Source organism: Mauremys reevesii, linkage group 24 (assembly GCF_016161935.1).
Source record: "Mauremys reevesii isolate NIE-2019 linkage group 24, ASM1616193v1, whole genome shotgun sequence".
Lineage (NCBI taxonomy): Eukaryota > Metazoa > Chordata > Testudines > Geoemydidae > Mauremys > Mauremys reevesii.
Genome location: NC_052646.1, coordinates 1,427,361 through 1,454,775, shown reverse-complemented (window position 1 = coordinate 1,454,775; position 27,415 = coordinate 1,427,361). Strand labels below are relative to the sequence as shown.

The window sequence follows — 27,415 nt, the reverse complement described above, 5'->3', positions numbered from 1 at the left end:
TTCAAAGTTACAAGTGCTTTATACATAGCCCTGTCCTCCCCCACCCCCGGGCAGGGCCCCCTTACACACGGCTCAGCGGGACCCCCCTACACACGGCTCGGCAGGGGACGGGGTACACACAGCTCAGCGGGAAAAGATGGGGGATCAATTTTGTCTTTAAACATTATGATTAGCAAAAACAAAACCAAACCCCAAGGCGCAGGCCCGGAGCGCTGGGGCTCGGGTCGCTAGCTAACAGAGGAGTTATATACATGGCCGGCCCGGGGCTGCCCACGCAGCCACGCCAGCATGTGGACAGACTGTCGCCCGGAAGCTGGGGGCACAGAGCCCCATGCTCGCCTCCACCCTGGCCGTGGGGTTAGGGGACCTTGGACTCCCCCACCACAGGCCCACTCCCTCCAGCACGGGGACGCTGCATTCACCACCACCCCTCATCTAGTTGGAGGGTCGAGGTCCCTGGACGCAGCCTCCATCCTTCACAGAAGTGCAGGTCCCCCGACCTCTGGCACAGAGCTAGAGGACCTCACGTCCTCCCCTGCTTAGCGGGCGGAGAGCCCTGGCCACCTCCCAGCGCAGGGCGAGGGGTTGCTGCTGGGAGCAGAGGCTGGCACTGGCCCGGCTTCGAGTGATTCTTGGCGGAGTCCTGGCGCCTGGGCCCAGCTGCTCAGTGCTCTTGGCCCTGGGAGGTTTCACGCAGATCGGGGCAGCGAGGGTGGGCACAGCACCAGGCCCAGGGCGGGCGCTTTGTCCCTGGAAGTCAGGCCTGTTTGCGATGCTCGAAGTCTGTTCTCTCCTCCCCAGCACTCTGCCACCTGCCCAGGGCGGGTCCCCCTCACTGCAGCCGGTCCGTCCGGAAGGAGTCCTCCACCGCGGGGTCCGTCAGGAGCGCGTAGGGGTCACTCAGCATGCTCAGGCCATCCAGGGTGAGGGGCTCGATCTTGAGATCCTCCTCCAGGCCCAGGGACGTGTCCACCTCGAAGCCGGGGACCCCGGCCAGCGCCGATGCGATCTCCTTGGAGATGCCGGGTGGGGAGTCCCCTGGGGTTGGAGAGGAAGGGTCAGACCCAGGGCAGGACAGTGTGCGGTGGTGGTGGTGGTGTGGGGCAGCCGGAAGAGCCCATCCTGCCAGCAGGGGAGGCTGAGCATCCGGGGGGCCCTGGGAAGTGGGGGGCACGGGGCAGTTTTCCTTCGGCAAAGCCCAGCCACCCTCTCAGCTGGCTCCCAGCTGCATTCCACTAGCAGGGCAAACCCCTGGCCTGGAGGAACCCCCGGAAGAGGGGCCTGGCCTCCGTGGCCCACGCTGTGTGTGGCTCGACTACTGGCTGCTGGCCGGTTCCACTGCAAACTGGGCTGAGACCCAGCAAACTCGCTCCACCCACCGCCCAATCCGCACAGCGCCGGGGGGCCGCCGGAGGGGGTGCAGCCCAGCCCAGCGCCTGCGCCACGCTGGCGCCCACACACCTGTGAGGACGATGTTGGGGATGGGCCCATGGCGGCCGCAGTTGCTCAGGTTCTGCCGGCTGAGGAGATGGGGCTCGTGGAAGCTGCTGCAGCTGGCCGAGAAGCCCAGGTTCTCTGCCGAGTGGTAGTTTAAGGCACCCAGGTCCTCGGGGAAGGTGTTGTGGTTGAGCGGGAAGCTGCCCGGGGGGCTCTCGCCCATGCTGAACTGCTCTAGCTGCAGGGAGACACGGGGCGGGGGACTCAGTGACTCGCCCAGGAGACGGGCCCCGGCTGCCGCTCCGTGGGCAGAGACGGCGCTGGGAGCCAGGATTCCTGGGCCAAAAGGAGAACGTCTCAGAGCCGTGGTGACCGATGAGTCGATCGCGATCTCCGGCAGCACAGACAGGCTCCCTGCCTGCCCCGGCCCCATGCTGCTCCCGGAAGCGGCCAGTGCGGCCCCACGGGCCGTGGGGCAGACGTCTCCCTACACGCGCTGCTCCTGCCTGCAATCACCACCCCTGCAGCTCCCATTGGCCGGGAACGGAAGCTGTGACCAATGGGAGCTGCGGGGGCAGTGCTTGCAGAGAGGGGCAGCGTGCGGCGCCACATGCGCCCCCCCCCCCCCCCGCCCCGGCATGTTGGCCCCTGCCAGGAGCAGTGTGGGGTAGGCAGGGAGCCTGCCTTAGTGGCAGCCATGCTGCACCGCGCCGTGCTGCCAACTGGAAGCCCCTGGAGATAAGTGCTGCCCGGAAGGAGGCTGCACCCCAAACCCCAGCCCTGAGCCCCCTCCCAGAGCCAGCACCCTGTACCACTCTGCACCCCAACACTCTGCCCCAGGCCGGAGCCCCCTCCTGCACCCAAACTCCCTCCCAGAGCTTGCACCCCTCACCCCGCCCCAGGCTCAGCCCAGAGCCCCCTCCCACACTGCAAACCCCTCGGCTCCAGCTCAGAGCCCACACCCCCTCCCAAACCCCTACTCCAACCTGGTGGAAGTGAGTGAGGGTGGGGGAGAGCGAGTGACAGGGGGGAGGGAAACGGAGTGAGTGGGGTGGGGTGGGGTGTTGGGGAGAGGGGTAGATCCTGGGTTGCCCTTAAATTCAAAAAGTGACCTTGGGCGTAAAAAGGTTGGAGTCTGACTTAGAGGAACCCGCTGCAGGGACCAGTCAACCCGGCAGCCCCCTCTACCCCTCGGCGTTTACGGCCGCAGGGGGCACATGAGGAATCGCCCACAGGGGGGCCAGCAGCAGGTGCAACAGAAATCCCCATCCTGCGGAGGGGGCTGCCCTGCTCCCACTGCCAGCCAGTCCTGCCTCACGCTGACTCCACCTCCCTTGTCATGAGCTGGAGCTGGTGCTGCCAAACCACCCCCAAAGGAGCCCCGCAGGCTAGTCACGGCAGGGGTGGACGCTCAGAACGCAGCTCCCAGAGATCCCAGCACTGACTGGGGGAAAGCAGCCCACAGAAGTAGCCTGGAGGGCCAGGAACCGGGGGCTGGGCTGGCACCAGCAGCCACTCCAGGAGTGTGGCCTGAACACAGCTGCTGTTGGGTGGGCTAGGCCAGGGCAGCTGAACAGCTACATTACTGGTGACTTGGAAGGAGCATCCCCAGCCCCCCGAGGGTCTCTGCTCCTATTGCCTGGGGGCGAGCGCCAGGCCCCCCAGCAGAGACTCAGCCTGCGCTGGGACTCACGCTGCCCAGGCTGAAGTCGCCCAGCGGCTGGCCGAGCTGCTGCTGTAGTGAGGAATTATGCTGGTACTGCGAGAGGTACGGCCGCTGCGTGGGCACGCTGTGCTGCTGGGACTGCTGCTGCTGCCGGGCCGGCTGCGTCTGGTGCTGGGGCTTCTGAGTTTGCTGCAGAGGCTGCTGGGATTGCACGAGCAGGCCGGGCTGGTTGTAGGGGTATGGTGGGAGCCTCTGGTCGGCTGGCAGCTTGCTGGTGTCCAATGGCACGCCCTGCGAACACCCAGCACAGCAAGGGTTACAGCCAGGCACCAAGCCTGGCAGGGGTCCCCCTCCTTCTAAACAGCCAGGCTATTTGTGAGACACCACCCGGCCCCCAGCTCTGGAGCCAGACCCTGGCCCACTCTCCTGTCGTTGAGTCATCAGCGCCAGCTGCTTCAGGGACCTTTCTGAGGGGAAGGAGCCCTGGGCCTGTCTGAGGCCCAACCAGGAGGGGGCTGACCCTTCCCCCTTGTTCTCTACCCTCCAACGGGACCGGGGATGTTCTCAAGGTCCTTGAATACGTCTGCCCGCTTATATCTTGGGACTCAATGAGATCCTGTGGCAGAGAGTTCCAGCAGCTAATTGTGCAAATACACCCCCCGCACCTGACAGATACGCCAGGCTTTTCTCTGGCCAGCCAAGTGTGCTGGGGGTCAGGGGAGGGAAATGCACCCGTTTCCCTCCCCCGCCTAGAAGCGCGTTGGCCTGGGGCATCAGACCATCCCGGCGAGGCTGGGGGGAGGGAGCTCAGGAGAGGCAGAAGTCAGAAGGCCTCGGCCAAGACCAATCTCCAGGTACACAAGGACCAAGGTCCCTGGATCCCACCAGCCCCTGCCACCTCCCTCTGCAGAGATCCATGTGTGGGGGAGGCCCCCCTTCCTCCAGCCTCACTGCAGGGTGTTTCTGCCCCTTCCCCAGGGCACAGGAGTCCTGGCCTGGCAGCGGGGAGGGGGAGCTGAGCTCTGTGCACCCCACCCACGGCCAGCAGAAGCCTGGTTAACGGGGTGCAGCCCAGACGACGCCCTGTGGCTGGGAAGAGCGAGCCGGCCCCCGTCTGCCTCGGGAGCAGCAGCCAGGGAAGCCTTCACGCCCAGCATCACGTTGAATCTTCCGAAGCCCCGAGCAGCTGCAGCTTCCCCGACGCCCGGCCCTGGCCCAGCTGAGGGCCTTGTCCCAGAGCATGCTCAGGCCCCGGGGCTGCATCCCTGCACAGCCTGGCCCGATGGGGGATTTGCTGTGCCCTGGCACCGAGACCCTCCAGACTGGCTCCCAGCTAGACTGGCTGCCTTCAAGCCAGCTGGAGACTCCCCCCGGGGCCAGCGGAGGAGCTGGGATTTGGGACAGGAGGGTCCTGCTCCCAGCTCCCTGGGCCGGTCACTGCATCTCTCTGGGCCTTGGCTCCCAGTGTGACCGGAGAGATTTCCCTTCCCCCGTCCTCTGGCTTGTCTGTCGACCGCGGACCGTCTGTGCAGCACCCGGCCCCGCCCGAATACACACAATCATCTCCGACTTCTGCAAGCGCCCCGTGGAGCAGCACCCCGCCCGGGGCCAGGGCAGTGCTGGGCGCCAGCTCCCCGCCCTACGGCTCCCGGCCTCCCACTGAGATGAGGATGGCAAAAACAGGACGACAGGAGGAACTGAAAGAGGAAGGGGGTGACGATGGATCATGCATACCTGGGTGATGGAGGACAATGTGGGTGACATTGTTGGTGAGAACTGTTTGGGGTGCTGCCTTCTCGAGTCGCCGCCCATTGGGAGGGTGAGGGGGCTGAGCGGGGCCCTTCGGCGGGGCGACGTGTTTATGGACGCCTGCACCAGGGGGGAGTAGGAGGAGCTGCTAAAGCTGGCCTGCAGGCTGGGGTTGCTGGGCGAGGACTGCATGGACTGGCTGCTGAGGGAGGAGGGGAGCGAGGGGGTGCTGAGGGAGGAGGGGAGCGAGGGGGTGCTGAGGGAGGAGGGGATGGAGGAGCTGCTCTGGGAGGACTGCAGGGAGGGGTTGCTAAGGGAGGAGTTCAGCGACTGGGGGCGCAGGGAGGCCTGCAGGTTGGGATTGCTAAGCGAGGACTGCAGGGCGGGGTTACTCAGGGAGCTCTGCATAGGTGAGGTAAGTCCTGTGGGGACAAAAAAAGAAGAGACACCACCGTTACCCATGGCAATCAGCGCGCCAGCGAGCGAGGCTCCGCCCCCTGGGCGGGATGGAGGGGGAGGGGGAGACCAAAACGATGGAGATGGCAACAGAAACAAACCAACCCAGCGATGGAATCGGATCGTGGCCCGAGACCCCCTCCAGCGGGCGCCTGGCTGGAGGGACGCAGCCCCGGCTCACAGGGCGAGCCCCGGGGCTCCCGGGAGGGGGCTCGGCTCTTCCCTATACAACGCCCAGCTCGTGTCCTGCTAACCCTGCCGCTGAAAGGACCTGAGAGGCTGCAGGGGGAGGTGCCCAGCTCGGCCCAGGCCAGGCCATTCTCCGTCCCCACCTGGGACGGGGGCAAGGCAGGAGCTTGCTGGAGGTGCAGAATCACCAGACCCCGCTGCAGCTGCTCAGTAACATCCAGTCCCCCCCGACCTCCCAGCGCCAGCAGCCCCCTCCAAGCACATGCTCAGGGACCCCTGGGGCCTGCTCGTCCCCCAGCTCCGCTCCATGAGGATCCAAGACACCCACGACCCTGGGCCAAACTCAGCCCTGGCTAAGTCCCATGGGCCGGGGCGGAGCTGGGCGGCCTGGCTGACGTCCCATCCTCAGCACTGGGCTCTGAGGAGGAAGGAGCCCAGCATGAGTCCGACGCAGCCCTTGCCCGCATGGCCACAGGTCGACTCCTCTTCTGGGCAGCGCTGCTGCTGTGGCTCTGCCAGGAGGCCGGGCAGCAGCCCGGAGCCCTCACCTGCGGAGCCGTAGCCTGTCCCAAGTCCCATGCTGCTGCTGATGCCCAGGTGCGTCATGGTGTTGGCCAGGTTACCGGTGCTGCTCCCGCCGCTCAGGCTGGGGTAGTTCGACTCGTCGGGGTCCAGGGGGGTGGGCAGTGGGGAGGGGAAGTGCAGGCTGGTGAGGTCAGGGAGGGAACCACCCGTGTTCAGGGCGGTGGGGATGAGCGGGACGTTGGCAGGCTGATCGGGGGACGGAAAGATACTGAAAGAAACAGAGAGACGCTGCTCAGCAAAGGCGCCACTCCTGAGCGCCCAGAGTCAGAGACTCCTGGGTTCTGGGCCCAGCTGCGGGAGGAAGTGTGGCCTAGTGAGTGAACAGAGGGCTGGGAGGCAGGACTCCTGGTTCTGTTCCCTGCTCCGCCATGGACTCACTTTTGTGGCTTTGGGAAGTCCCCATGCCCCGGCCCCCCCGCCCCCCCGGTGAAAGGGAGATGACCCAGACTCCCCCACGAGGGCCTGAGCGATGCCTGCGAGGTGCTAAGGGCTATTACGGCAGCGTGACACGCCCGAGCACAGCACTTACTGGATCCCGGGGACTTCGCAGGATCTGGGCCTGGCCGAGGACGACGAGAGCTGGGAAATCAGAGAGGGGAGGGGAGTGAGCCTGGGCAGGGCGTTTACCTCACCCCACCCCCCGACCAGCGTGGGCGGCCGCAGTGTCTGGGCAGGAGAGAGGTAAACACCCATTGCAACACTCCAGGCGCCAGAGGCAGGAAGCCGGTGCCCACAGCACCAGCCGAGCTGAAACGTGCGGGCACTGAGAGCAGCCTGGCCCCACTCCCACCCCGGGACCTCCAACCCCGTCACACAGGCCCACCCTGCGGGGAGCCCTCCCCCCGCCACGTACCCCCTATCAGCACTGGAAACACACCAGGGCTCTCAAAGCCCCGGGGCCCCACTGACAGCAGCGCAGCCTCACCCCTGGACCCCCACACCCACCTTCTTGGTGTCCCAGGGCTTCAGTAAGTGCTTGTTGTCATCCAGGAAGTTCTCCTCGATGGGAGGCACTTGGAAAAGAAACACTGGCAAAGGGAGAAGGGCAGGGGTGAGCCTTGTGCAGAGGGGGCCAGCCCAGCCCCCGGCCCCGCCAAACCCCCAGGGCGCTGGCGACTGGAAGTGTTGTTAAACGGTAGCCATGCCTGGCATTAACAGGGCAATGGGGCCAAGAGACTACAGGTCCCAGCATGCAATGCTCCATGTGGCGCCAAGCAGCCTCCCAATGAAGCAGTGCACACTGGGAACTGTAGTTCTGCCAGGCCTCCCGGCCACTTTGGCTTTTGTGCTCCCAGGCAACTCCCCTTCCCTGCCCCTGGCAATGAAGCAGAATGTGCCACCCTCCCCATGCATCCCTGAAGCTCCCAGCCCTGCAAGGGCCAGAGCTGCCCCCTCCCATGGGCTGGGATCAGACCCCACTCCATGCCCCACTGTGACTGCCCGGCAAGGTGGGCAGGGATGGGGCACTTACCTTTACTGTCCCCGTCCCCGTCCAGAAAACCTGAAAGAGGGATGGGGCCACGGTTAGCTAGGAGCAGGGGACCTACCGTGTGACCCAATGCCCAGGCACTCCCCTGGGAGAGAAGGCAGGAGACCCGACCGGCTGGGCACTGCGAGAGGCAGGGCTCGGACCAGCGGCCCAACGAGCGAGCCAGTGTGGAAGGGAAGGGGAGGATGAACATCTGGGGTGACGTGGTGCTGCAGGACAGGGGGTGCTGAACTAGACATGCCTATGGGGGGACGCGGTACAGCCGCGCTCGGACGGAGCTAGGAGATGGATCTGGCAGATACAACCCCGCCGGGAAGTCTGCAGTTTCCTGGCATGTGGGAGCTAGCGGCAAAGAGAATCCAGCTGGCGCCCCAGGGCACCGACCGTACCGGGTGGCCCGGCCATCAGAGCTGCCCTGCTGGGCTACCAACGGACTCAGCCAGCCTGCACACGGCAGTAGCCAGAGGCTGGGCAAGGAGGGCAGGTGGGGAGCAGGGAGAGGCAGGGAGCTGGGACATGCACCTGCTGCAGGAGGAGCAGGCTGGGGCGTTACTCACCGCTCCTGCGACTGGGAGGGGGGACGCCCTGCGAGGGGCCCAAGTACATGTCCTGCTGGCTGGGGTTCATCACACTCGTGTGAAGCGCTGAATCGGAATTTGTTCTAATGGCAAAACATAAGGCCCCAGTCAGACCCCACTGGGCGGAGACAGGACCCAACAAGGCTGGTGCATCCTGGGAGGAGCGCGGGCTGCCAGCATGTGGCGGCAGGAACCCTCCCCTCCCTCCGGCTGGGGGGATCCACGCTCCCCTCCCTCCGGCTGGGGGGATCCACGCTCCCCTCTCTCCGGCTGGGGGATCCACGCTCCCCTCTCCGGCTGGGGATCCACGCTCCCCTCCCTCCGGCTGGGGGATCCACGCTCCCCTCCCTCCGGCTGGGGGATCCACGCTCCCCTCCCTCCGGCTGGGGGATCCACGCTCCCCTCCCTCCGGCTGGGGGGATCCACGCTCCCCTCCCTCCGGCTGGGGGATCCACGCTCCCCTCCCTCCGGCTGGGGGAATCCACGCTCCCCTCCCTCCGGTTGGGGGATCCACGCCCTCCTCCTCCGGCTGCGGGATCCACGCTCCCCTCCCTCCGGCTGGGGGGATCCACGCTCCCCTCCCTCCGGCTGGGGGATCCACGCTCCCCTCCCTCCGGCTGGGGGAATCTACGCTCCCCTCTCTCCAGCTGGGGGATCCACGCTCCCCTCCCTCCGGCTGGGGGATCCACGCTCCCCTCCCTCCGGCTGGGGGATCCACGCTCCGCTCCGCTCCCCTCCCTCCGGCTGGGGGATCCACGCTCCCCTCCCTGCACACGCTCAGCGGGAAGCTGCCTGGCTCTCATGGTGCCAAACGCCTGCTGCTTGAAGCTTGCCGGGTCGTTCTCAGGAGAGCAGGCTGGTGGGATGATGTGGGACCCTCGGAGCTCAGACCGCGCAGGGATCCCTGAGGGAGGAGACCCCTGCTGGGACAGCGACCGGGGACGGGACAGCACAGGGCAGGGGGCTGTTTTCAGGTATCTACAGAAACCCCAGTGAACAGCCCTGGGGGAACCCCTTCCCAAGCCAGCAGCTGCCCCGGCCCAGCTAAGCTGTAAGGCAGCTCTAGGGTACCCCAGCGTTCTGCTCGCTGTCCCTTGGGGGCAAGGCCAGGCGGGGGGGGGGGGACGCTGTGAGCTGGAGCAGGAGGTGAGGGCTCGTTTCTAGAGGCAGTTGTCAAGTCCCCACCGAAGGACCCAGCCCCTTCCTCAGGCCGGTCCGTACAGCGGCAGCGCCTCCCGCCTCCCGGGGCCCTGCCCAGGGTTTGCTCCAGCCCAGAGGTGGCTGCGAGGCGAAGGATCTGTTGGGGGAGGCGCTGTGCTCACATGGCCAAAGCCTGAGGCCACCCCAGCCCGGGGGCGCGGCAGGGCCTGGGCCCTGGAGGGCTGGCACAAGGCCTGTGCTGCAGAGAAGGGGCTCCCTGAGGCGCAGGAGACGCCTGCCGAGTCGGCCTGGGGCAGGGGGAGGCTACACAAGGGGGAGACTGTTCAGCTGAGGGGCCTAGGCTGCTCCCAGGCAGGAAATTCTCTTCTCCCCCCGCCCCAGCCCCCCAAGGGCCAGGCCTTCCTCCCACCAGGGCCCAGCCCCACGGCGACGCCCCGGGAGCATGAATGGGGACATTGTCCTTGCTGCCGGCACACGGAGCCCGCGAGGGGCCGCTGCTGAGCACGGGGCGGGCTTGGAGGGGAGCCGGCCGCTGCGCCCGGGCACTGAGCCAGTCCCGCAAAGCGGGGCCACAGGACAGGGCGGCTGGGCCTGCCTGCGCCTACACCTGCCGCTCCTTCAGTCCCCCCTTCACTTCCTGTCCTAAACGGCCCCGTGGCACCAGCAGAGCCCGGGGTGGCAGCAGCTCAGGAGCAAAGGCGCCAGGGGTGGGGGGCTGCACAGCACCCTGGGACCCATTTGGGGGAAGGCCCCTGTAGAACAGCAGCTAATTGTTACCCCCACCCCACCCGTCTCCCAGGCAGCAGCCAGCGAACAGCACCTCCTGCAGCCCCCCCGGCGCCGGCTCCTCAACAATGGCTACGAGAGCAGTGGCTAGAGCCCTCCCTGCTGCGACATCAGGGCAGCTGCACCAAGCTGGAGAGGGGCAAGGCCTGATCAGCCAGGGGAAAATCAGCCTGGAGCAGGGTGGGGGGGGCGCAGGGCAACCAGCTGGGGGTGGGGGGTACGGATCAGCCTGGAGCGGGGGGGGGGGGAGGGGCGCACAGGGCAGACCAGGTGCTAAACCCAGGGTTGTGAGTTCAATCCTTGAGGGGGCCATTTGGAGATTGGTCCTGCTTTGAGCAGGGGGTTGGACTAGATACCTCCTGAGGTCCCTTCCAACCCTGATATTCTATGATTCTAGGTGGGTGCAGGGGGCAGAGATCAGCCTGGAGCAGGGGGTACAAGGCAGACCAGGTGGGTGCAGGGGGCACAGATCAGCCTGGAGCAGGGGAGGGGGGCACAGGGCAGACCAGGTGGGTGCAGGGGCACAGATCAGCCGGGAGCTGGGTGGGGGGGGCGCAGGGCAACCAGCTGGGGGTGGGGGCACAGATCAGCCTGGAGCAGGGTGGGGGTACAGGGCAGACCAGGTGGGTGCAGGGGCACAGATCAGCCTGGAGCAGGGTGGGCGCACAGGGCAGACCAGGTGCTAAACCCAGGGTTGTGAGTTCAATCCTTGAGGGGGCCATTTGGGGATTGGTCCTGGTCTGAGCAGGGGGTTGGACTAGATACCTCCTGAGGTCCCTTCCAACCCTAATAATCTATGATTCTAGGTGGGTGCAGGGGGCACAGATCAGCCTGGAGCAGGGGGTAACAGGGCAACCAGCCTGGGGCAGGGGGCACAGATCAGCCTGGAGCGGGCGGGGGGGGGGGTGTACAAGGCAGACCAGGTGGGTGCAGGGGGCACAGATCAGCCTGGAGCAGGGTGGGGGGTACCGGACAGACCAGGTGGATGCAGGGGCACAGATCAGCCTGGAGCAGGGGGGTACAAGGCAGACCAGGTGGGTGCAGGGGCACAGATAATCCTGGAACAGGGGGGTACAGGGCAGACCAGGCGGGTGCAGGGGGCACAGATCAGCCTGGAGCAGGGTGGGGGGTCCAGGGCAGACCAGGTGGATGCAGGGGGCACAGATCAGCCTGGAGCAGGGTGGGGGGGTACAGGGCAGACCAGGTGGGTGCAGGGGGCACAGATCAGACTGGAGCAGGGTGGGGGGGGTACAGGGCAGACCAGGTGGATGCAGGGGGCACAGATCAGACTGGAGCAGGGTGGGGGGTACAGGACAGACCAGGTGGGTGCAGGGGGCACAGATCAGACTGGAGCAGGGTGGGGGGTACAGGACAGACCAGGTGGATGCAGGGGGCACAGATCAGCCTGGAGCAGGGTGGGGGGTACAGGGCAGACCAGGTGGGTGCAGGGGGCACAGATCAGACTGGAGCAGGGGTGCAGGGCAGACCAACCCGGAGTGGGGTGGCAGGACAGGGGCCGATCAGGGTGGGCTGCCTTCAGCTCTCGCTGCCTGTGCCAAACTCCCCCTCTGGCTGGTGGCTGTTTCCTTCTCCCCGGCCCCTGGGGCGCCCAAGGCCACCAGCTGGCCCGTTCCTCCTGCCCGGGCCCGGCCTGGTGGGAAGGCGGGGGAGGCAGCTCCCCAATGCCAGCCCGCCCGACACTCGCAGGATTCCAGCCGCTGCGGCAGGCCAGCTGGAGCTGCAGCCTCCTCCCGGCTCCCCCGGCAGAGCTCGTGCCCAGGCACTGGCAGGAGGAGCAGGGCCTCGGCCGCCAGTTCCCCCCAGGCCCAGTCACCAGCCCTCAGTGGGAGCGGAGCTGAGGGGCCCAGCCCGGCTCTGCCAGGCGTGAGGGTGCAGAGTGCGGCTCCCACGCCAGCCCCGCCGGCAGGCTGCAGCAGGGGCTGGGGCTTGGCAGCGCATGGCAGCCTGTTACTCCATGGGGGCTGGGCAATGGTGCCTGCGGAGGGTTTCGTAAGTGCAGCCAGCGGAAGGCCGGGCTGCAGGCCTGAGCCAGCATTTCCACCTGCCCAGGACACGGGACACCCGGCAGGGGAGGTTAACGGCCCTGCGGCAGCACGAGCCATGAACCTGCTGTGCTGGGGGCAGGGCCTAGGCTGCGCTGGGGGCTGCTGGCTGGCTGCTGATTGCCCCCTTCCGCCCACGGCCAGCACGAACCCTCGGTTTCCCGGGCAGTTCAGTGCTCGCGACAGGTGCCGGCTCCGTCGCGCAGGCTGCACCTCAGAACCCCGTTGCGCCCAAGGGACAGACCCGGGGCTCCAGGGCCCACTCACTCCCTGCTGACACTGCCACCAGGGGGCACTGGGGGCTGGTGGAGAGCTCTGGGGAGGCTGGGCCCTGCCTTGGCCCCCGATTCGTTTCTCCTAAGCCCATGAATAGGCACCGGCCCCCCAGGATCTGGACTAGAGGAGCTAGGAAAGGCTGCTCCATCCCCTCTCAGCAGCGTGGCCAGCAGGGCCTGGCGAGGGCACTCCGTGGGCCGACCCATCACTCCTGGGGCAGAGCTGCTTCAGACGCAGCCCGCCCGCCCTCCCATGCCCTTGCCCCGAGGGGCGGGAAGACGAGGGACACGAGCCCTGTTACTAGACAGCTCAGTGTCTTTAAAGGGGCACGAACCCGCTAGCATCCCACGGAGGGCGCTGCCCTGAGCCCAGAGAGCCGTTCGCGAGAGTGCCCCTGCCACCGGCCCCCTGACCCACCGTGATCCCCGACAGCCCAGGTGGGGCGGCCACGTGAACCCGAGAATCAAGCTACGAAGGGCAATGGGCCCCTGGGCCAAATGCTCAGCTGGTGTAAATCAGCGTAGCCCCACTGAGCATCCCAGTCACCAACCGGGGCTCATGACCTCAGGATCCCCCCGACCCAGCCGGACAGTGGCCATCGGGCCTGGGGGCTGCGGCGTCAGGCGGCTCAGGCAGAGAGAGGGAGAGAGAGAGAACGGAATCAAAAACCATTCACCTGTTGAGAGCCGACGGCAGCCTAAACAAGTGTCCTTTCTCCATGGGAAAGTTACCCCAGGGCATGGTCCTTTGTAACGAAAAACAGCAGGTTACTCGGAGGGGCAGGGAATGGGCCCCAGACCCCACCCGGCAGCGGGGAGGGGTTAGGAACGCAGGCGGGCAGCAGGGCGAGATGCCAGCTGCAAGGGGGGGAGGAGGCAGCCTGGAGCTCTGGGTCCAGGGGGCACAGCTGACCTAAGGGTGTCCCACAGCAGCCTCCTCTCAGCCACACCCAAACCAGGCAGCGCCAGCCAAGCAGCCCTGCGCTCCCAGGCCCAGGCCCCCACCCAGGAGAGCTCCAAGGACCACGGCAGCGCCCGCTCAGAAGAGAGGCAGCCTGAAGCAGCTCCATGCAAAGCTGCCAAAGGAGCTGGGGGCCTTGGGCAGGTGGCCACTCTCGCTGCTCTCCCCCGGGCAGCGCCAAGCTCTCTGCTAAGCATGGACAGTGCCCTGCCCCGGAGCGTCCCCCTGTCCCACATGGGGGCGCTAAGGGGTCTCCCCTGGGCTGGACCATGCCATGCCCAGAACCCACCCCCGGGCCCCCCAGCGTAGCAGCAGAAGGGACCTCGGCCGGGGGGAGGTGCAGTGCCGCACCACAGGCAGCTCCGCTGAACCTGGCCCGGGAGCCAGGGGCTCCCCGTGTCCTGCCAAGCCCGGGGAGAGCCAGAGGCTGCTGTGCCAGGAGCTGCCCCCCCAGCCCGGGAAGGCGCACTAGAGGGGTGCCAGGGGACACTGAATGCAACAGAGCGGAGAGGGAAAGGCTCAAGCCAGGGGCAGTTGGCAGCGGGATGCGCAGCGAGGGGCGACCGCGAGCCGCGGTGTTAGGAAGGTGGGGGAGGAGCCCAAGTGGCTCTGTGTGCAGGGGGGAATGACCGTGAGGGCAGCACCTCCTGCTGCCACCCCCCCGGGCGCCCGCGAGGCGCTGGCCATCTGCCGAGCAGTCCCTGGGCTGCACAATTCACTGGGGGGGGAGGGGGCAGCACGTGCCAAAGGAAGCTGGACCAGTGCGAGGCTGGGAGCACCTAACTCCCCTAGGCCAGAGTCCCACCTGTCAGCTCTGCGGGTGCAAGCGGCATCCAGGGGCCCTGGCGCCAGACGCGCCTGTGGAACTGGGGCTGGATCTGCTCCATGCACAGCAAACCCCACGCCCATCCCCCCCAGCAGGGCAGGACCCCCAGATATCTGGCTGTTGGATGGTGCTCCGAGCCCCTCCCTGCCCCTCCGGGCTCAGGGGGTTTCACCCTCACGGGGCCTGGCTCTCAGCAACGGCAGCCTCGGTGCTTCTCTCGGGGGGAGGGGGGCTGCACAGTCCCGGGGGAGCTGCAGTCCTCGCAGGCGCTTTGGGCCCCAGGCCTCACGAGGCCTCCAGACAGAGGCAGCCCAAGCCCCAGCATGGAGCTGCCGACAGGTGACAAGACAGACTCCTACAAGCCCCTGGGCTGACCCCACAAGGCCCAGCTGTCTGCCCCGATCCACTGCCTTTCCTGGCCAGCCTGGCCCCGTGGAGGCAGCCCCCTCTCAGGAGCAGCCAGCGTTTAACCAGGAGACACTCCAGCGGGAAGCGTCCTGGCAGCTGCCCCCCAGGGCGATCTGCAGCCAGCCTGCTAGAGGGGCTTAGGCCAAACCACAGCTGGTCCCTCCCCCGCCCTTGGAAAGGTTCCGGCAACCCAGGGAGCGGGGGGACTGGCCCCTGGCCATGAGGCTGGGGGCCGAGCCAGGCACTGGGAGGGAAGCACCACACACAGACCTGTCCTCCACCAGGCCAAACACACGTGAGCCCCCCAGAATGAACTGAAGCCACGTTTGCACGTCACGCGTGTCCAGAGACAGTACCTGCCCCACAAGCCATCCCGCCCCTGGGACCTTGTGCCACCCCCACCAGCCTCCTGGGGGACTCGCCCGGGGGTGAAGTGAACAGAGCGGCTCTAGGGCTGACCGTGGTCCCATGCAGGCTGCTCCCCGAGACACCCGCTGCCAGCAGGCTGGGGGGGCCTGGGGAACGGCTCAGAGCAGAGCTCCCAGCCAGCCCCCAAGGGATGCGCCATCTCCACTGGGGGAATCGGGGGATAAAGGGCACCCAGACAAACCGTCTCCCCTACACACCTGCTCCTGCAGGGCAAACAAGCAGCACGAAGGCCCTTGACGTGCGCCACTGATGGAACGGGGGAGGGGACCGAGTACATTTTGAAGCTCCCTTCCTCTCTGGGGACACAGGGACCATTCTGGCCCAAGAGAGGGAGGTGGCTCTGCCCAGCCATCGCCCAGGATGGCAGCCACCCACTGGCACTGGGGCACCAGGGCTTCCTGGGGAAGATGCCACGGCACCTGCCCTCTAGCCTGATGAGCCATCGAGGTGGCCAACGTGCGAGGAGCAGAGTTAACTGCTCCCCTCCAGCAAGGAGACAGGTCCCAGCAGGTAATGCGCCAGCCCGCAGCCCGGCCACATGGGGGCACTGCCCGCTGGGACCTGGGGCTGCCAACGGCTCCATTACCTACAGATCGCGGGCACCCTGGGGGCTCCTGGCATGTCGCCGGTGCAGCCTGGGCTGGGCCGGACTGAAACACTGGCTCTGTCCCGAAGCGATTCACACCCAGCCAGGGGGCTGCTTTGGCCAGCCCTTGGTGTCACAGGCCCCAAGCGCCAAGCCCCTGGGAGAGCTGAGTCACTGCTCGGCCAGCTGGACGCCTCTCGCCCTCAGCGGGAGCTGCTCCCCGACTAGCCTTGCTGAGGGCCCAGGCCCCTCCCCACAGCCCCACGCCTGGCAGGGCTCTCCCAGCCCCTCCGGGATTCCAGAGGACACATGCTGGGCCTGTCACCCTATGCCTGGTCCCTTCCACAGCAGCCGTTCCTCCCCCCACTGCTGCAGGAAGCGCCAGCCTGCGCAGCCCTCTAGAAACTCCACACCCACAGGAGGCCATGAGCTCCGCCCGGGAGCGAGGGGACCCCCAGCCCTGTCCAGGCAGCTGGCTCCGGTGGGAGCTTGCGGGGACACCGCGGGGACGGGACGTTGTACCCAGGGTCGTGGCAGGTAACTCCTGAGATTACTGAACTGGAGCAAAATCCGCCCCAGCTCCCTGGTTTTCCTCTGCGCATTCGACAGCCCCGGGTGCTGGGTCAGTGTCAGTCGCTCCCTCCCACTAGCCCCTTCTGCCTGGCTGAAGAGACCCTGACAGACACCAGCAGGGAGCAGGAAACCTGCAGCCAGCGCCCCGGGAGTCCGAGCACAGGCCAGGTCCTGCAAAGGGGATTTCGTCAGCGACTCTTCAGCTGCAGCTGGTATCCCAGGGCCAGTGACCCTGTGGGCTGGGGGGGAGGGGAAAAGCCCCGTGACCCAACAGGGCTGCTCCTACGTCGCTGGGCGTCCGGGGGGCGAGTTACCTTCTCCAGCTGGGCTCGGGGGGAGGCGACAGGTAGGCCGGGCTGTAGGGAGAGTTGTCCACGTGAGCAAAGAGTTAAGGACCAAGCCGAGAGTGCCTATGAAGAAGCAGAGTTGGAGCCGCCCAGAGGGGCTCTGGCAAGGGGGGGTTAGTGCTCCCTAGCCCCAAGGAGCCGCGCACCCTGGGCCCCCGGACCCATGTAGGAGCCCGCCGGGAGGCAGCCGCGGGCGCTGTCCCGGAGCAGGCAGCAGCGCTGCTGAAGGATATATGGCGCACGTATCGGCGCAGAGGAGACACCATCCGCCGGGGGTCTCGCTGCACTCGCTCCACCAGGCCGTGGTGCCGGGTGCTGCGTGCCGAGTCCAGCGGCGAATGCAAAGGGCCCTGCAGAGACACAAAGGGGCATCGCTCTGACCATCCACGGGGGCGTCTCGCGGAGAGCCGGAGCGCCACGGGAGCCCCGCAGTGCTGGCCCGGCTCCGGCGGCCCGTCCCCGCCCACACACACAGCTGGCGACCGGCCCCAGCGCGCTCCCCCCGACTCCCATGCACCGTGGAGCACGAAGGGCCCTGCGGCCGGCGCGTGCGGCATTGCAGATGGGGGGCCCAAGGCAGGAGGGATTTCTTCCCAGCCCACTGGACAGGGCTTGGTTGAAGCCTGCGTGTGACGGAGAACCAGCATGACCCAGCCTTCCTCTCCGACTCAGCGCCTGGCATCCCAAGCAGAGCACCGCGCATGCTGCCCCGTGCCTACGCTCCCCTGGATCTCCCATGAGCCCCATGGCTGTGTGGGTCACCCCCAGGCAATAGGACAGGACCTTACGGATTGGGGACGGGAGGGGAGCCTGCCGGTGCCCGCAGGGGGAGCTGCCGCACGGCTTCCGGGTCTGTTACCTGGAATTCGGAGACGCCGCTCCCGATCTGGTTGACGTTGGGCAGCGAGCCGCTGTAGTACGGTCCCCGGCTGTGAGCCAGCCGCAGCTTCTGAGCCTGCAACTGGACCAGAGAGAGACGAGGCAGCGTCAGAGCCGGCTGGGCAGCCCCCAGGAGAAGGGGTGCAAAGCCCCTTCACGTCAGCGGCAGAGCCAGGAATACGCAGCGAATCCCTGGGCCTCTCGGAGCGAGGAACAGAACCTGGGCCCTGTTCTTGCCACCAGACCATGCTGTTATCGGGGGGGCGCCGAGGCCCTCCACACGCAGCCCCCAGCTGGCTTTTCCAGCCCATCCTGAGCACCTCGGCGCCACAGCTGGGAATGCTCTCACGGCTCCTTAGCCCCCCCTCCTTTGCAGCCCTGGTGGTGCAGCTGTGTGTGCCAGAGGCTGGGACCAGTGCCTGGAGGGTAGCGAACAGAGCAGGCTCCAGACACAATCCTGGCAATGGCAGGCCAGCAAGCCCCATTCCGCACCAGGGAAACTGGTTGAAAGTGTTGTGAAGAGCAGTTACCAGAGACAGGAGCGAGTCAACCCAGCGTCTGTAAAGGGAATCGTGCCTCAGCACTAAGAAAACGTGGACGGGGTGAAGAAGCATGTGGACAAGGGGGCTCAGAGGTTACAGTGAACGTGAACTTCCAGGAAGTCTTTCACAAGGTTCCTCATCGAAGGCTCTTTGGCAAAGTAAACACACTCGTGGGATAAAGGCGAAGGGAACAAACGACAGGCACTAAGCCACCCGCCAACACCGCATCCCAGCTGCACGCCCGAAGCTGGATCAGAGCCCCACATTTGGGACCCATCCCAGGCCCGGGCAAACATGTTCCAGCTACTCAGAGCACCCCTGCGACGCGAGCCAGCTGCCTGCACCGGGGGGCTGGACAGTTCCCACCAGGTACTGGCCCAGAGCCAGCGTCTCTCTGGCCCGAGGCTTCCAGCCCAAAATCAAGGGCAGGGGAAGGAGGGGAAGGCTGGCCGAGAGGCTCATTGCAAAACCACCGGCTGGAGATACCAGAGTGCGAGCAGCCCCGGGGAGCGGGAAGGACAGAGGAAGTCACTGCTGTTCGTGGCACAAGCCGGCATGGAGGGCCAGGAGCCACAGCACGCTCGGCAGCAGATGCCCTGGCGGAGAGGCTCAGGCAACGAGAAGGGAAGCCCCAGGTGGCAGCTCGATGCTGCCACCCTGCCAGCCGTTCAGATCTGCAAGCTGCACACTGGGGGCCGCCCTCCCCCGCCCTCTCGAGGCTGGCATGGCAAGGAGGGGAAGCAGCTGCCAGCAGCCAGGGGCATGGGACTAGGGCTGCGACCACCAGTGGACCCAGCTCAGCTCCCAGGCGGGCTCCAGAGCAGAACCAGCGGCACGTTTCCCATGCCCCTCTTGGGGAAGGCAGGGCCGCGGCAATCTCACCAGCGAGCCAACTCCCAGGGGGAACAAGCCGGCCAGGCTGGAGTCAGATACGCGGCCACAGGGAGCAGCTCGCCCTGCTTCTGCCCAGCATCGGGAACGGATGAGGGGGGCCCGGGACGGGCCAGGCATGAAGCTGGGCCCAGCCAGAGGCTGTCTGGGGTGGAGGGGCACGGAGCACCCTGGGGCTGAACTCACCCCAGCCCACTCCACAGCTTGCCCGGCTCCACAGCACCCGCTCTGGATAAGCCAGGAGCTGCAGTGACCTGCTGGGGAAGGAGACGTGGGGAAGGAGCTGGGGAAGGAGCATCGGCTGCACTGAGCCATCCTCTCCAGGTGAGGGACGGCCAGACTGGGGCAGACCCAGGGTGCATCTAGCCCAGTGTCCTGTCCGCCGACCATGGCCAGTGCCAGGTGCCCCAGAGGGAATGAACAGAGCAGGGAATCAGCAAGTGATCCAGCCCCTGGCGCCCATTCCCAGCTCCTGGCAAACAGCCACTAGGGACAGCCTGGCTAATGGCCATCGATGAACCTGTCCCCCATGAACTGATCTAGTTCTTTTTTGAACTCTGTTATGGTCTTGGCCTTCACAACATCCTCTGGCGAGGAGTTCCACAGGTTGCCTGCGCTGTGGGAAGAAAGACTTGTTTGTTTTAAACCTGCTGCCTGTTCATTTCATTTGGTGCCCCCTAGTTCTTGTGTTAGGAGAAGGAGTAAATACACTTCCTGATTGACTTTCTCCACAGCCCTCGTGATTTTATAGACCTCTAGCATATCCCCCTTAGTCGTCTCTCTGCCAAGCGAAAAGCCCCAGGCTGATTAATCTCTCCTCATACAGAAGCTGTTCCATCCCCCTCATTTTTGTTGCCCTTTTCTGAACCTTTTCCAATTCCAATAGACCTTTTTTGAGATGGGGCGACCACGTCTGCCTGCAGGATTCAGGACATGGGCGTCCCATGGATTTAGGTAGAGGCAACATGATATTTTCTGTCCTATTCTCTCTCCTTTCAGAATGATTCCCAACATTCTGGTCGGGTTTCTGACGCTGCTGCACACTGAGCAGCTGCTCCAGCCCCAACCTTGCCGCAGAGGGGGGCGCGGCCAGGCCCCGACTGGGAGGGGGCTGAGAACCGGGTGCGAGTGATCCGGGACGCTGGCACAGGGCACAAGGCTGGAAAGCGCTGAGTCTCCTCTCTGCCAGGGAACTGGACACAAGCTGCAGACACCCGGGGGGACGAATCCTCGGCTAACGTGAGATTCCATAACCCTTGCCTGGCCCCTGAACCAGCTCAGAAATAATGATCTAGAGCCGGGCTCCGGAGCCACCCCAATGAGGCAGCGGGATCGGAGCAGCCCTGAGGACAGCCCCACAGTGACCCCCGGGGGCACAAGATCTGCCAGCTCCTTGGCTAGCACGGGCAGCTCGGCAAGGTGCCGGTACAGCAAAGCACGCGAGCTTCGCGAGCCAGGCGCTGGCGGGAAGGGCGGGCAGAGGAGTCAGCGCGAGCCAGGCACTGGTGGGAAAGGCAGGCAGAGGGGTGGGCAGAGGCGGGTGGGCAGAGGTGGGCGGGCAGAGGCGCTGGCGCGAGCCAGGCGCTGGCGGGAAAGGCAGGCAGAGGGGTGGGCAGAGGTGGGCGGGCAGAGGCGCTGGCGCGAGCCAGGCACTGGCGGGAAGGGCGGGCAGACGCCGGCAGAGGAATCAGCGTAGCCTGGAGCGGACACCTCTGGCTCCAGCAGCGCATGAAGCAGCCGGGCTGGCTCGCGTCTCTGCCGTCGGCCCTTCAGCTGTGAATGCGCCGAGGCGTCTTCGCTCCAGCAGGGGCAGGGCTGCCGTGGGGACCGGGAGACACCAGAGGATATTTTAACATCATCTCTAAAGACACCCGGCCCCCAACGCCACGGCTCAGCCACCGCCATGGCCCTGCCAGGCTGGGTTCCCAGGACGGGCCAGCCACTGGCATCGGCAGCCCGGTCACTGGCTCAGCACCGCGCATCCCCCTCCCTGCCGAGGGGCTCAGACACGGGGCCCCGGGCACTACCCTCCCTCCGGGGGAGGGGACCAGGGCAGAGCTGGAAGGGCAGGGAGCCCACTCCATGGGACCTGGCCTGGCACGGTGCCCACCCCGCTGCCCTCTCAGCTCTTCCTGCCGGGGGCCAGGGACACCCCTGCCAGGAGAGACTCAGACTTCCTCCCCCTCCCGACATCACGAGGGGCAGGAAGCGCAGCGCTGCACCCCGCACGCTGGGCAATGGCGCAGCTGCCACTTCCAGGACAAGCTCCAGTGAGTCAGGATCCTGCTGCCAAGCCCGGGCGACTCCCCGCCCCGCAGTCCCCACGGTTAAAGGTCGGCGCATCGTGCAGCTGCCCGGGAGAGCTCCGCGGGGGGGTGGAGGGAGGCCTGGGAGAGCTCCGCGGGGCTGGGAGAGCTCCGCGGCGGGGCTGCCCTGGGAGCTCCGCGGGGGGGAGCTCGGGGGCTGCCCCAGGGAAGGAAGCAGAGCGCAGGCTCCGGGGACGAGGGGAGACAAAGGGTCGCTAGGGACTCACCTGCCCCGAGCAGGGTCCCAAAAGCCCAGCCAGGCCGGTGCCCAGGGCGCTTGCCGAGCTCTGGCCAGTGAATCTGGCTCGCCGGAGCCCAGGAAGCGGCTCGTGCCCTGCCCCCGGGGGCAGGAGAGAAACGGGCACCCGCAGGGAACCGGCACCCAGCAGACTCTTTGCCAGGGCAGCCGGCAGCGCAGGCCCCAATCACCTCGCGGCCCTGGCACGGGGGGGCCACGCTGTGCCCTCGTGAGGGAGGGCGCCGAGCCAGGAGCTGGAGTGGAGCCGGCTAGTGCCCAGGTGACCCAGCACCCACGGCCTTTGCAGGGGGCAGGTCTAACCAGAGTCACCAGCACTGGGAGCACCTCCAGGGGCAACAGGGCTCTGGCCACAGGCTGCAGCCATGGGACGGGGGGCCTTAAAGCCAGGACCCACAGAGGGGGAGAGGCTACGGAGGCAGATGCAGAGCAGGTCTCCGATGCCCCATTGGCAATCCCGCCCCCCAGCGCCTGGCCCTGCTCCCGAACGAGGGCAGTGAAGGACAGGCAGGCGAGGTAGCCCACACAGCCGGCATCACAAGGAGACGGCCTCTCCTGCCAGCCAGTCCCCATCCTCAGGGCAGAACGGCTGAGAGTGCCAGCGAAGAGGCCACCAGCTGGCATCCAAAGCCAAGTGGGCGAAATTCCCTCTCGGGCCCACAGAACCGGCAGGCAGAGATTCAACCCTGGCACCGCTAAGTGCCCAGCGCCACCAACAAGCACCACAGTCCGGGCAGTTTGGTTCCACTGCAGAACCGACCGTGAGCCACCCGGCCCCTCGCCTGTCTCCCGTCACCCCCGCAAAGGCCAGTTCTCACACGCGACTCCACTAGCCAGCGCCGTGGCGATAAGATCTGCTGGGAACAAGGCCGCGCACAGTAGCAGCAGAGACACCAATGCCAGTTCACTCGTCCGATCCCCCTCGAGCCCTGGCTGAAGAGCTGCCAGTGCAGAGCAGCTCAGAAACCCCCGCAGCAAGGAAGCCCCCGATCGTAAATTCCTGAGCTTAAAACCAGCACAATCCTGATCCCAGAAAAAAGGGAGATTTAGTCACCAGCTGTCTCTGCAGCGCTCCGGGATTAGGGCTCTGAAGCCTGCCTGGGTTTGGGATTTCAGCTCCATTTCCCAAGGCCAGGGCCCCAGGTGGGAGAAAGCAGATTCAGCCCCGGGGGCCCTTTCTGAACAGGGAGGGCCCGGGAATGGGGGATGCTGCCGTCTGGCTCAGAGCAGGAGTGAAGAATTCCTTCCTGACCCCTCCAGCTGGTCCCCGCCCCACCCAGACACCGGAGCTCCGACTGCCCCGTCTCAGCACAGGGCCACAGCGTTATTCCTGGGTAGGGGCGTTTGCTTTGGTAACTGCTATGGCGGAGTCAGTCCCACAGACACAGACACTCCCCCACCCCCTGACCGCCAGCTGCAGATCCCGACCAGGACGGCACCAGCTAGTTTGGAAGAAACCGGAGCAAAGAGCAAGGCCCCGCACAGGGCACTAGCTGAGCGCCCCAACAGCGCAGCCACAGAGAGCCGCTGAACACGGCCCTGGAGGTGTCCGGCGGCTCGTGACAGGAGCCAGCTTCCAGCAGCTTGGTCAAGGCCCTGGAGACGATCTCCCCTCTGCACCCGCAGGTGGGGGGCTCAGAGCAAGCTGCCACTCCACGGAGCGCACCTGATCTGGGAACCCTGCAGGGCTGCACACCTGGCCACTCTCCCCAGCAAGGGCGGGACGGGGCTCCCAGGGATCAGGTTCCTAACGTGCAGAGACAGGGCAGGACTGGTCCCTACAGCACGTGCTCCAGGACAGCATCTCAAACTACGGGGCCAGCCGAGAGCCCTGGCTCCTGCCACGCTCCTTGCCAGTCCTCCTCTAGCTGCTCTGTCCTGCTGCTGCCCACACAGCCCCTTGTCCTCAGTGGGCGCAGGGCAGCCCGTAGGAACGTCGAACGCACTGCCTGAGCCGCTAGCTAGCCCTGGCCCTGGCTCTCTCACGTTTCCTGACCAGCCAGTTCTGGGGAGCGCCCGGCAGCACCGCCGGGCACGGGGCGCTGGGAGGGGGCTTCGGGGGAGCGCCCGGCAGCACCGCAGGGCACGGGGCGCAGGGAGGGCTCGGGAGCGCCGGCAGCGCCGCGCCGGGCACGGGAGGGGCTTCGGGAGCGCCCGGCAGCGCCGCCCGGGCACGGGCGCAGGGAGGGGCCGGGAGCGCCCGGCAGCGCCGCCGGGCACGGGCGCAGGGAGGGGCTGGGAGCGCCGGCAGCGCCGCAGGGCACGGGCGCAGGGAGGGGCCGGGAGCGCCCGGCAGCGCCGCCGGGCACGGGCGCAGGGAGGCCGGGAGCGCCGGCAGCGCCGCCGGGCACGGGCGCAGGGAGGGGCCGGGAGCGCCCGGCAGCGCCGCCGGGCACGGGGCGCAGGGAGGGGGCTTCGGGGGAGCGCCCGGCAGCGCCGCAGGGCACGGGGCGCAGGGAGGACGGTTCGGGGGAGCGCCCGGCAGCGCCGCAGGGCACGGGCGCAGGGAGGGGCGGGAGCGCCCGGCAGCGCCGCAGGGCACGGGGCGCAGGGAGGGGGCTTCGGGGGAGCGCCCGGCAGCGCCGCAGGGCACGGGGCGCAGGGAGGGGGCTTCGGGGGAGCGCCCGGCAGCGCCGCAGGGCACGGGGCGCAGGGAGGAGGCTTCGGGGGAGCGCCCGGCAGCGCCGCAGGGCACGGGCGCAGGGAGGGGCCGGGAGCGCCCGGCAGCGCCGCCGGGCACGGGGCGCAGGGAGGGGCTGGGAGCGCCGGCAGCGCGCCGCAGGGCACGGGGCGCAGGGCACGGGGCGCAGGGAGAAGCGCCCGGCAGCACCGCAGGGCACGGGGCGCAGGGAGGCTGCTTCGGGAGCGCCGGCAGCGCCGCAGGCACGGGCGCAGGGAGGCTGCCGGGAGCGCCGGCAGCGCCGCAGGGCACGGGGCGCAGGAGGGGCCGGGAGCGCCCGGCAGCGCCGCTGGGCACGGGGCGCAGGGAGGAGGCTTCGGGGGAGCGCCCGGCAGCGCCGCAGGGCACGGGGCGCAGGGAGGGGCCGGGAGCGCCCGGCAGCGCCGCAGGGCACGGGGCGCAGGGAGGGCGGTTCTGCCCAGGTCCCCCAGCTCTGCTGTACATTAACCAGCTGTTTACTGTGCAAACACAGCTCTGGCCTCTCAGCCAGGACCACACTCAGCTGTGATGCGATGGCTCGTTCCAGCACGAGACCCCCAGCCAAGCCGACATCCCACGTGGCCATTTCTTAGCTGCATGGCGAGGGGCAGGACTCACTCGGCCCATCAGGGAGCGCTGGGCTCTGCACACAGAGGGACAAGCTGCTGGCTCGGGAACTGCGTTACCCCTGGGCTCGGAGCAGCGACCCCGGTGACAGACGCCCCCCGCGGCATCTCCTTTCTGTCAGCACCTGGCCTGCACCACGGCTGCCTCAGCCCCACCTCCGCTCCCCGGAGCACCGCAACCCCCTATGCCAGACCTGCCGAGTCCCCGGAGTGCGACCCACTCGGAACGCGCTCCCGCTTCGACCACCTCACTGCAGCCTCACTCTAGCACACGTGCCCCCATTCACACCAGGAGCCTGGTCAACCCCCCCCCTCCCTTTTCAGATCCCACCCGCCCCCTGGAGCTGCTTCCCCACTCCCTAATGCCAGCCTCCCCCCGCCCCGTCGCTGCCCTGAGTGAGATCCTCTGCGGCTCCCGGAGCTGCTTCCCCACTCCCTCATGCCAGCCTCCCCCCGCCCCGTCGCTGCCCTGAGTGAGATCCTCTGCGGCTCCCGCCCCCTGGAGCTGCTTCCCCACTCCCTAATGCCAGCCTCCCCCCGTCCCGTCGCTGCCATGAGTGAGATCCTCTGCGGCTCCCGCCCCCTGGAGCTGCTTCCCCACTCCCTACTGCCAGCCTCCCCCCGCCCCGTCACTGCCATGAGTGAGATCCTCTGCGGCTCCCGGAGCTGCTTCCCCACTCCCTAATGCCAGCCTCCCCCCGTCCCGTCGCTGCCCTGAGTGAGATCCTCTGCGGCTCCCGCCTCCTGGAAGGGCCCCCCCAGATCTCTCAGCTCTTGTATTTCAAATTGCAGCTGCAAACACCCGTCCCCCACGTGCCTGCCCCCCACTCTGTCTCTCCTGGGAAGGCGCTCTGGTTGGAGCATCGTGAGTCCCTCCAAGTGGATGGCGTTATCCTAGGATGCAGCCCGGGACAGTAGAATCAGTGGCTCAGGCAGGTGGCTGCTGGCCAAATCCCAGGTTTGGCAACGTTCACACATCCCCATCGACTTTGGGGAGGAGCGGGGGGGGCTGTGCAGAGAATAACGGGACCCGTCTCCCCCGCTGCTGGCAGAGGGGCGTCTCCTGCACCTGGCGCCAGGTCAGTGGGGACACAGCGCTGCCCCTCCGGCTCTGCCTCGCAGCCCGCCCCAAACACCGCCCAGCCGGGGGCGCAGGGCCTGGGTTTACCCTTCGCCACTTCCCAACCTCTCCTGAAAGCGCTGGACAAAGCACTGATTGGGAGGGTCGGTCCCGACGTCCCACGGGGAGACATCCCAGATCCCATCCAGGCCGGCCCCTCTGGCCCAGCAGATTTGTTCCCTGCGTGACATGTTCTCGTGCTTGACCCAGTGCGATTTTAAGCCCGTCCAGGGATGCGGCTCCTCGTGGGCGACCAGGGCAGGGTGCTCCGGCGCCTGCTGCCGGGAAGGGCTGCCCGGGATTCGGCCTCCAGCTGTCGGGGCAGAGCACAGGAGCCGGCAGTGGGTCAAGCCCCCCAGCCACGCAGCTGCCGCAGGATGGCTCCGTCCGGCGTGTTTCCGGGGACCCCACGCTGCTCCCACGGCCTCCCGCTTGGAAACCCGAGGGGCATCGGCGCGTCCGGCGTGGGCTGCGCGGCGGGGGCTGCAGCCACGTTCCCTGCCCCGGCCCCACGCGCAGGAAGAGCCCCCGCCGTGCCCCAGCCGCCACCCACGGCGACCTGTCAGCGGGGAGCGGGCCCGGCCGGGCCCCGCCGGGGGCACCGGCCTCCAGCCCCGGGCTGCCCTGAGGACACCCCCGGCCCGCCCCGGCCCGGCCCGGCCGCCCCCGGACCAGCGGAGCGACCCCGGGGCGCCTCCGCCGCCGGGCCCGGGCCCCCTCCCGCCCCTCGGCCCCAGCCCAGGTCCCCCCGCCGGCCCGGCCCCGGCCCGGCCCGGTCCGCTCACCCGCGTGGAGCCGATCTCCATCATCACCTCCTCGAAGGCCGCCGTCTCCTCCGCCTGCCGCTGCTTCTGCAGCGCGATCTTCTCGCTGAACTTGCGGGGGTTGGAGGCGCCGGCGCCGGCCGAGGAGCCCGGCCCGGGCCCGGCCCCGGAGCCAGACGCCGCCATCTTCCCTGCTCAGGCAGCTCCTGCCGCCGCCTCGCAGGCCGCAGGCCTCTGCCGCACAACACGGAGGCGCGGGGCATCACGGGATGCGTAGTTTATTTACCACCTCGCCCGCCCTTCTGCCCCTAGGGGGCAGCCGCCGGAAACGGACTACAGCTCCCAGAGAGCCTAGCGCATCGCCGACGGAGGCGCCCCCTGGGGCTGCTGGGAGTTGTAGTCCTGCGCAGGGAGGAAGCGCGCGCTCTTCAGCGGCTGGCAAGGGGCTCGGAGACTACAGGTCCCGCCGTGCACCGCGCGCCCTATAACTCATGCCTCAAGAATCCGTCTCAGGCGGCCTGCACCGCCCGGGCCCGCTACGGCCTGTCAAGAGCGGGGCTGGGAGGGAGGTGGGCGCCGGGGGCTCCTGCTTGTGTCGCTAATAAGCGGCTTGAGCTGACGGTGGCTTTACACAGATACAAGAGCGGCGGGGCCAGAGCGCCCTTACAGCTGTTGGAAGCTTGCAGCTGGAATCGCACGGGGCACTAGTGAACCTGGCCTGACTGCCCTTTGCACCACTGCCTAGTGCAAGGAAAGGGAACGCCGCACGCAGCACTCGTGACCCTGGCACTATTGCTGAGGCCAGGGT

At 67.4% G+C, this 27,415-nt stretch overlaps 1 protein-coding gene across 4 annotated transcripts; it reads right to left on the bottom strand.

Moving 5' to 3' along the window:
• CRTC2 (CREB regulated transcription coactivator 2) lies at nucleotides 1-26,869 on the bottom strand. 4 transcript variants are annotated; one of them, XM_039512897.1, is made up of 14 exons: nucleotides 26,629-26,869; nucleotides 17,424-17,525; nucleotides 16,798-16,914; nucleotides 16,532-16,593; nucleotides 13,112-13,180; nucleotides 8,129-8,232; nucleotides 7,554-7,583; nucleotides 7,028-7,110; nucleotides 6,612-6,661; nucleotides 6,046-6,290; nucleotides 4,838-5,274; nucleotides 3,131-3,394; nucleotides 1,462-1,675; nucleotides 1-1,038 (listed from the first exon to the last, which is right to left on the bottom strand). In XM_039512897.1, exons 1-14 carry the CDS (start codon nucleotides 26,791-26,793, stop codon nucleotides 833-835), a joined length of 2,148 nt encoding a protein of 715 aa, XP_039368831.1. In that variant the 5' UTR covers nucleotides 26,794-26,869; the 3' UTR covers nucleotides 1-832. The 4 variants fall into 4 exon arrangements, with proteins under 4 accessions (XP_039368831.1, XP_039368832.1, XP_039368833.1 ...); XM_039512898.1 differs by having other exon boundaries at nucleotides 26,656-26,869; XM_039512899.1 differs by lacking the exon at nucleotides 13,112-13,180.
• Between the last annotated feature and the right edge of the window lie 546 nt (nucleotides 26,870-27,415).

Bases quoted from the DNA above. Each gene is read 5' to 3' on its own strand.
- CRTC2 (XM_039512897.1), bottom strand. From the start codon at position 26,793: ATGGCGGCGTCTGGCTCCGGGGCCGGGCCCGGGCCGGGCTCCTCGGCC. The intron at 13,181-16,531 runs GTAACTCGCCCC...TTCGTTACAAAG, and splicing joins CCCGAGCCCAGCTGGAGAAG to GACCATGCCCTGGGGTAACT. The intron at 5,275-6,045 runs GTGAGGGCTCCG...TTGTCCCCACAG, and splicing joins GACAGGCTACGGCTCCGCAG to GACTTACCTCACCTATGCAG.